The sequence below is a fragment of the Zootoca vivipara genome, chromosome 5 (genome assembly GCF_963506605.1).
Source record: "Zootoca vivipara chromosome 5, rZooViv1.1, whole genome shotgun sequence".
Lineage (NCBI taxonomy): Eukaryota > Metazoa > Chordata > Lepidosauria > Squamata > Lacertidae > Zootoca > Zootoca vivipara.
In genome coordinates this window covers 30,364,966-30,374,263 of record NC_083280.1, presented here as the reverse complement: position 1 = coordinate 30,374,263, position 9,298 = coordinate 30,364,966, and the positions used below count along the sequence as shown (strand labels likewise).

Genomic DNA, 9,298 nt, shown 5'->3' with positions numbered 1-9,298 from the left:
ACAATGATCCAACCTCTACTGGAAGAATTTCAAGCTATAGAAGAGCAAAGTTCAAACATTTTTACCCTCTTATCCAGGGAAACATTATTCCTTTACCAGTATTCCTTTAGCAATTTTTTTTGCAATTGTGTGTACACACTTGGGACATACTTGCGAGCAAAAATGCACATGACTGGGCTACACATTTCTTTTGGGGACCAGCAGAGCACTCTATAGGTAACTCAAAGTAAAACACAGTCTATTGTCCAGAAATAATATTTATTCATCAACCATAAAACACAGAATAGAAAAAAGCTTTATAAATAAAACTATATATATATTATATATAATATGCTTTATTTTTATTCAGTACTCCACAAAAACACTACACGCAATAACAAAATATTTCAATTCATTTAAAAAACCTCATAGAATGCAGTTGTCATTCTGCCATTGTCATGATCTGTCGTGGTCATTGTTTTACATAGTTTCACTTAATTTCATAAAACTGTTTCTTAAAAAAATTGAAGCAATTTGTTACATGACCAAGATTTAGAACATTGAAAGATACCCATAAACAACAGAACAGCTCAGAGGAGTTTACGCAGACTGTTCAATGTCAAGTCATGTACCACTGGGACCAGTTGAGACACAGAACTGGGCCACTTTTTGCACCTGCAGGGATCCTCTGGGCATGTTCATTTGCATGAGCAAAACAATGTGTTTGCTGGGAACTCACAAATATCATCTCTAGGAATCTCTGTGATTCCATGTTCTAAAACCTTTATCAGAGATCACAGAGGTAGCTACAGCTGAGGTCCATGAGCTCCCATTTCAGATGTAACATTACTCACGAAAATGCAGGTGCCAGAATTCCTATGTGCATAAAGCAGCTGTGTGTAATGTCTGAACATGCCTCAAATTGTTAAAGAAAGGTAAATCACAACAGAACTGGGGTAGAAGTCAATACAATGAAGAGAAATAATAAGGAAAAAACTACATATTTTCCATTGCCCTTTTAGTAATGTGCTCCCTCCCCCTTTCAGACTTTTCCTGGTTTAGATAGTCTAGAACCTTTGCTAGCATATCCTCATCCATATATGGTCTGTTTTGTGTGTCGTCATTCTCTTGGGCCATGGACAGCCTTTTGCTGAGAGATGTCAACTTGTCTGACTCTCGAGTTCCAAGCTGGTTTAGATGTTCTTTGATAGCCTGCTCAAACTGGTCATCTTCTTGCAAGTCATCCTCGGATGAAAGTGCGAGTGGAATTTGTTTCATCTGACCTGTATTAACAACCTCAGGGTATTTTGCCAGCACCTTGGCTAAGTAGTCTGCCAAGTCTTCTTCCTTTTCATTTAGTGATTCCTGTTCCATTTGTCGTCTTTCCAAATGGTTTAACCAAGCAGCTTTGGAAAACTGGTGCCCTTTAGATCTTCCAGGCATGTAGGAAACTCTTGGCAACTCTTGCTTGAGTTGATTTGCCGGATAAGATGGTTTCTGACTCCCTACATTTTCAGTCCCCAAAAGATTGATGATATCTTCTACGGTGAGATCTTCTGGCACATTATCGGGTATCAAATTAAGTCGCTGCTTTCTGTAACCATTCAAGGAGTTCATTTTATTTTTGAATACATCTGAATTGTCTACATTAATTTCAGGGATGTCGTCAACATCTTCTGGGAGTTCAGGCTCTTGCTCTTTTTCACTCTGTTTTTCACCAGCTCTCAGCATCTCAATTAAATCCTCAGGTGGGATTTGTAAATTCCTTGATATTTCTATTAACTGATAAATAGCCTGAGGATCAAGTTGCTTTCCAGAATATCTGGCGGCCCTTTTGTCTTCATTTTGCTTGAATCTTGAGTTGTCATTTCCGGCACTGCTTATCATCTTTTTCAAATAATAATCCATCAGCTGTGAAACATCCTCTGAGACTTGATCTTTGTCCTCTCTTTTCATCTCATCATCCAGGATGCTGGACCTCTTTGCTTCGTCATCCATCTCCTCTTCATTTTTCTCAATTTGTTCCTTACTGTCTCTGATCTCTTCCTGGGTTTGACTTTCCACTTTTTCCTCTATTGGGTTCCAGTCTTCTCCTCCCACCACATCTTCGTAGGCAAGGTTGTTTCCTTTATAGGCATCATCTTCGTCATCAGCATAGAGTTTCTGTTCCTCATCAAACCTCCCCTTTTTAAGGTTACTTGGCCCCATCATCTTCCCCAGCTCCTGAAACACTGATTCTAAGGTAGCTAGACTTTGAGGTGTGTACTGCTCTTCCACTATTTCATTTGTCCGCTTATAAGGGCTGTCTCTTGAATTTTCTTCTAAGTAGACATGGGGTATCTTAGAATGTTTGTGCCTTGTCTCAGGCCAGGTGCGGTCATCATAATCGTCAGTCATTCCATCTTGGAAAATGTTATCTGAACTCATGGGGTAGAATTTACCTTCTTTCAAGGCTCCCTTGGATTCTTTTTCTCCTTGCCTTAGTGCTTCCAACATGGCCTTAGCCCACTGTGACTCATCTTCTGATAAAGGTTCTCTTAGATTGTCCGACAGGTAGTTCTGATCTTTGCTTTCCTTTGGCTGCAGAGCAAATGGGACACTTTGATAGGAGCTATCATCTGGGCTCGTTTCTCCATTGCTGGCTTGTTTTCTGAGGTTTTCTAGGTATTCCAGCGCTTTGATCATATCTGGGCTTGGAAGCCTTTGCAAGTTTTTCATCAGGTAGTCTGGATCTTTCTGGATGTTTTGGTAACGTTGAAATGAAGCAGCACTGGCAGAACAGATCAGGGCAGAAAGCAGAGCAAGAAGCAAGACTGCAGCAAGCCTTGAGGTTTTAGCATCGGCCATGTTTGAAAGGTTTCCTTAAAATAAAATAAAAAAATGAAAATTAACACACAAAAGTTTAGACATCATCTAAGCTCATGGCAATGAAATTTTGACCTATAATCTCTAGAAAACAGCAGGATTTTAGGGGTGTATTAAACACAATAGGCCATATTCAATGCTAGTCCTATTCAAAGTAGACCCAATGAAATTAATGGACATGGCTAAGTTAGCTCTATTAATTTCAGTTGGGTCTCCTCTGAGTATAATGTAGAATAGAACATCTGTAGCTAAGCAGTTGTATCCAACACTCTGTGCATGGAGTTCCATTTGCACAATGGGACTTTTTATTCCTCTCCTATGCCCTGCGCCGACATCAAAGTATGTTCTGGGTGGTTCCCCAAGCCACTGGAGAAGATCTTAAGGGTGTGCAAGGGGCTGTGGGGAGGAAGAAGGGGGAGTCCCATATGGAGTCTGTTGTGTGGATGCTGTGGACAACATCCAATGCTGACCACTTCTTGTGCAACAGAAATCATCTTATGCAAGGGCACTTCTAGTTTCCCATCTCCAGCCTGATATACACCACAACCAAGAACACACCATAACCTATTTTCTGTCAACAACAGAATACTTCATCCATGCCCAATTCCAGAGGTGGAAGGGATGGTAGAAGGGGACCATGGGCACTACATAAGCATTTCCCTATAAAGTAGTTATAACTACTGTACATTCTAATCATAGAGTCTAAGCCTTTGGCAGGGGCTTGGCTATTCTATTTATTGTGCAGCATCTTCAATGAAGGTACATACAATAACTTTATAGGTTCGGAAGTACCTGACTATCTCAGACCAGTCTAACTGCCTAATGGTTTGAGACAGCTTTTTGATTAGTTGTTTAATCAAAATAGAAATTAGTTCATAATGTATCTGTATATGAAAATCAGAGTGGCATCCATGTGTAGGAATGAGGTCCTGACAACTGTTGGTCTTTTTTTACTGCGTACAGTTTAATAGAGCATTATGTTCTGCTGATTCACTCCATTCAAATGACACAACTTTGCAGAAGAGAACCGACTCAAAATGGACTACTATAGTGGAAGAAATAGAACCAGGATTCCCAAACTGCAGTGATTTTTGTTTGAAATATTGCAGTTTATTCCTATTAATGACTCTCTCTCTCTCTCTCTCTCTCTCTCTCTCTCTCTCTCTCTCTCTCTCTCTCTCTCTCTCTCTCTCTCTCTCCCCCCCCCCCCCCGGCTGCCCTTATTTCTTAATGAATTCAAATGGAAGAATTACAGAGAGGAAGCGATGAGGCAGTTAAAACGGTTCTTCTGCAGCAATATCATCAGGGAGCTTGAGAGGCTAAAGCACAGATTGGCAACCTATAAACTAAACGCCATATGTGCCTCTCCAGCTCCTTGGGTATGCCTTCCCCCCCCCCCAAAGACAAGGGAGGGGGAGGGGGAGGGGAGGGAGTGAATGGATGATAAATGAATGAATGGAAGGGTGAAATGTGTGTGAAGCAATGAATGGATGATGGATGGATGAAGGGGTGTGTGAGAGAGAGGCAGAAAGAGGGAGGGGGAGAAGGTAAGAAAGGAAGAGAGGTAAGGTATGTCCCATTCAGTTCTTATTTCAGCACCACCTCCTTCTTTCCTTTCCAACAGCCTGTGTGGCCCCCAACCTAGGGAAACGCCCCCCCTCCAAAAGGTTGTGTTTAAACCTGGAGGATTATTGCTTTTTGAAAATATGCTTCCAAACTAAATTGAACTTTGGAAAATGTTGTCCATAATATTGCACCAGGTACATGCTTTTATTGATGCTTGATTTTTTTTATAAAAAAATACCTAAAAATAAACAACCTTGATGGACTATAGACTATCAGAACAGACCAAAATCCTTTACTGTTTCTTTATGTTTGCAGAATAATCCTATACATGTCTGCTCAGAAATCAGTCCCAATGAGTTCAATGAGGCTTACTTCTAGATAATTGGGCATTGGATAGCTGTCTATAGCTCTCTGATTTCCAGTGCCTTGAATGAACATTTTTGCTGGGTTATGTATATCATTTTGTTGGTGGTAAATGAGAATTCATCTCTGTCAGTCTGTTACATCATAAGGGCTATAATACAGTGCATAGTAAATATAATTCTAAGCTTATAACATTATTGATCAGGTGTTTCTGCTTATTTGGCATTTTATCCTTCTGTCTATGAAAGTGGGTAGCAAGCAGTAGAGTCCATTGGATGTTATATAGTAAGGATGTGGCTGGAGAAGGGGTTGATTTCTAAAACAACAGATTTAGAGCACTCTGACCGCATGAAAATAATGCTGTCAGATCTAGAAGCCCTCCAGCCCAATCCCTGATTTGGGGGAATTCAGTGGTGAAGAGATGTTTATCTGTTCCTACTTAATACATTCTATGAAAACACATAAGCAAATTAAGCCCTGAGTATAGGCTTTGCCTATATTGTTGTCAAAGATTTGAAATAGATTTTCCATGCACACATACTGTGCTGTGTTTAGATCATTTCTCCAGGCTACTAGGGCACTATTCAAGTTCCCTAGGCAGTTAAAATCTGGCTGAAGGAAATCGAGGATCTCTAATATATTATTTTCTCTCTTTCAGGTAACAAACCATCCAAAGTAAATCAAAATTATACCACACATAAAATCATAGCTTAGTGCTACAGCATCTGCTTTGCATGCAGAAGGTCCCAGGTTGAATCCCCGGTGTGCCCAGGCTGGGATGGGAAAGACTTTTCCATGAAACCCTGGAGAGCTGCTGCCAGTCAGTGCAGACAGTACTGAGCTAGATGGACCAATAGCCTGGCTCTGCAAGAGGCAGCTTCCTTTGTCGTTGCCTAATTCATATTTTTCAGTTCATTCATTTCCCCCTTTCTTTGTACTCTGTAAAATATCCTGTTGATATGCCTGTGATTCATGAGAGGGAAAAATCCCTAATGCCTGTACACACCCACTGCTCTGAGTAGAAAATTACAGTGGATTTGTTATGCCAGTCAAGAAAGCTTCTTTTTCCTTCTTCTTCTTCTTCTTTTGCAACACAGTATGAAATAATTTCACATACTGGGGTAATTGAAGTACCACCGTGTTCCACAGAATTGCCTTGTTTCCTCCCAGCTGCACCACAAATGAGAACTTTGAATACCCTCAAATGCTACCTAATAATTTGTTAATTTTCAAGACTGGACGTAGAGGAAAACAGTGATTGAAAAGCAATTCACAGTACCCTTAAGAGAATAGGAAATACTTTTATTCTGTTACAGCTATTTTTCAGTGCAACAGCAGACATACACAGGTGGCTATTAGATAGCAATTCAACCAGAATTTTACCACGTCATGAGAAACATCTTAGAATCATTTCTTTCTTTCTTTCTTTCTTTCTTTCTTTCTTTTTGCTTTTTGAATTCTTATCATTGTCTCTGTCTTACCTTGCATTCTGAACCATAAAACTTTGTACTTTAACTGTAAATCACCTTTCTTTCTAGTTCCCCGATAAAACTTAAACTTTTAAGCTCCAAATACAAGAAAATCGTAGTACTGTATACTGAAAGGTAATATTTTTAAGAATTGCATATTTTCTATGCTGCCTCGGGATTTGATTTTGTTCCAAATGGAACATATTTTAATATAAATGGGAAATGATAGGAATACGCTGTTTCAGCTGTTTTTGCATGGCAGCTGTATTATTTTCCAGATTACTGCTTCCTGTGAATTCACATTGCATTCAGGCACAATGGGAATATTTCCTAACTACTGTTTATTTTGAAACCCTGCAGTTTGCTTGTAATTCACATTGCATTTATGGAGTACAAATCTACTGTCACTGAATCAAACCCCCACTTCGTTGCTCATTATGAAGATGGTTCAACAGCAGCTTCCCTTAAAGCATTTGAAGAGATCCAGTGAGCCCATCTTAACCATGAAGATTTAACACTTTCACTTTAATCAGAAAGAACTGTGATGTTCTAGAGGAGAAGAGCAAAACCTTATTTGCTGGTGTTTGTAGTTCTCCTTAAATTCACTACTGCTCTTTAGAAGCATATGTAGCTTCATGCACATGTTGATAATGTACTAAGAGCAAGTGAAATTACCAAAATCACCTTTCTATGATATTGCCACAGTATAACTGGTTTACATTGTAATTGTATAGAATCAACCTTTTCCAGGGCTTTTGGCTGTTATTATTTTTAGTATTCATTATCAGGTGCAAAGGAAATGTTCTTAAATTGCCCAGTAAAACCGTGTTTTTGTGCTACTTAAGTGAAGTGCATCAGGTGGCAATTTCAGACGTTTCCTGGCTAAACTATCCCCCTCCCACCCCGCCTGATCCTTGCAGTGGAAACTGTATAGGCATAGAGAGTGTGCGCATTTGGTCTCCCATTCTGTTTGTCAATTAAAGAGAAAGTAGGTCTGCTTACCTGTGTGCAGAGACAATTTAAAGCATGGTCTTCGTTATCTGTCCGCGGCAAGTTTATGGACTGTTTTCAGCACCCGGACAGCTCCCTTCGCTTATAGTGTGCATCACCTGACTCGCCACTGCCATACTGACGTCACCCCAGTCGGCCACGGGGGGGGGAGCGCAGCTGAGCTGTTCAGAAAGAATGCTACAGAATTAGCTTCGTTTGGGGTGTTTTGCACAGGTTTCCATTGTACGTTTCCGCCACCTGCCTTCCTCTAAGAAGAACTACATTCCTCTTTGCAGTTAAGCAGCCAGTGAAACCCTCCTTAGACAAACAAATAATTACACTTGTCGGATAGGTGCCAGCGTATAGACTCCTCTGTAGACTCTTCCTTTGGGATTGAATCGGATTTTACTATTACTGCTATTTTGAAATCTACCTTTGAGGAAGTGAACTGAAGGCCAGGAAAGCTTATAGCACAATAAATTTACTAATCTTTAAGGTGACAGCAGACTCTTATTAGTGTGTATGTGTGTGTTTTCAAATGCAGGGTGAGTTTATGAGAGGGATTCCCAGTTAACAATCATAATGGCGCCTTAAATGAGAGGTGCGATGTCATCTATAAATTCTATATCCCTAAAGCAAGTGCTGTATCTTTGTCTCCTCTTAGTTTCTTAAAACTGCATGTGAAAACACAAAGAATAAAAATCTGGTGGTGGTTGATTTAAAATAGCCTGGCAGGGGTTCCTTTGGGAGGAAGGGTGGAATAGAAATTTTAAAAATAAATACAAATCAGTGGGGGTCAGGATCTGTGCACTAATAAAAAACAAGCTTTCTTCCTTCTGCTTGGGGGTGGGGAGGGGATTCCTGCTCCTATTCTACTCCTACCCAAGAAAAAAGGAAGGGAGACATTAATTTCAGGGGGGGGGAGATCCCTCAGTGGTGTGCAGAGAAGATTGTGCATTGTCCCCCACCTTCCTCAGGGACAATTCTGAGTCATGTTTTTTTTTCAGAGAGAGAGATGCCTCAACTATAAAGGGGTAAAGGTAAAGGTACCCCTGACCATTAGGTCCAGTCATGACCGACTCTGGGGTTGCGCGCTCATCTCGCGTTATTGGCCGAGGGAGCCGGCGTACAGCTTCCAGGTCATGTGGCCAGCATGACAAAGCCGCTTCTGGAGAACCAGAGCAGCACACGGAAACGCTGTTTACCTTCCCACTGTAGCAGTACCTATTTATCTACTTGCACTTTGACGTGCTTTCGAACTGCTAGGTTGGCAGGAATAAAGGAGTAAAGGAATAAAGGGGTAGATGTTCAACTATGCCAGCTGTTCTTCAACAGGTACTATTTAACACTTTAGGCTGAAGCTCATAGATGCCAGTCACTCTTGAAAAGCGCATAGCAGGGGAGAGGAAAGCAATCAAAATTGGGACTGCAATGAAAAAACAAACACACTCTAAAATAGTTGTACAGTACTAGCAGTGCCCCCTGGTCTTGCTGTCTTCCTCATGGGCTAAGACAGGAGCACAGTGCAATATGTATCATCCTGTTTTTTTCCTTTCCCAAGAGATTAGAATGCTCTTTATTCTCATATCTCTCCATCCTAGGTGGGGTTTATCCAGACCTGAAAATCCACATAGTGCTCCAGAGGGCAGGAGTAGAATTAGTGGGTGAAAATGGCAAGGAAGCATTTTGACTAAGCATTAGAAAATACTTTCTTATGGCAAGAGCTGTTCAACAGTGGAATGGGCTGCCCTAGGAAGTGCTGGGGGCCTCTTCTCGGGCCTCTTCTTGGGCAGTATTTAAGGAGAGGATGGACAGCCATCTGCCAGGAATTCTGCAGTTGCATCCTGCATGGCAGATCCTGAATTGAGCCGTGCGTTGAAGTAAATTATTATTATTATTATTATTATTATTATTATTATTAATTTATTTATTTATTTCCCGACCATCTGGCTGGGTTTCCCCAGCCACTCTGGGCGGCTTCCAACAGAAGAATAAAATAATCAATTAAAGATTAAAAGCCTCTCTAAACAGGGCTGCCTTCAGATGTCTTCTAAAAATCTGGTAGC

General features: G+C 40.7%; 1 protein-coding gene across 1 annotated transcript; it reads right to left on the bottom strand.

Annotated features, from left to right (window-relative positions):
• Positions 1-339: 339 nt before the first annotated feature.
• Positions 340-7,356, bottom strand: SCG2 (secretogranin II). The gene is made up of 2 exons (XM_035133332.2): positions 7,245-7,356; positions 340-2,840 (listed from the first exon to the last, which is right to left on the bottom strand). The coding sequence occupies exon 2, from the start codon at positions 2,824-2,826 to the stop codon at positions 976-978; it is 1,851 nt and encodes a 616-aa protein (XP_034989223.2). The 5' UTR covers positions 2,827-2,840; positions 7,245-7,356; the 3' UTR covers positions 340-975.
• Positions 7,357-9,298: the final 1,942 nt, after the last annotated feature.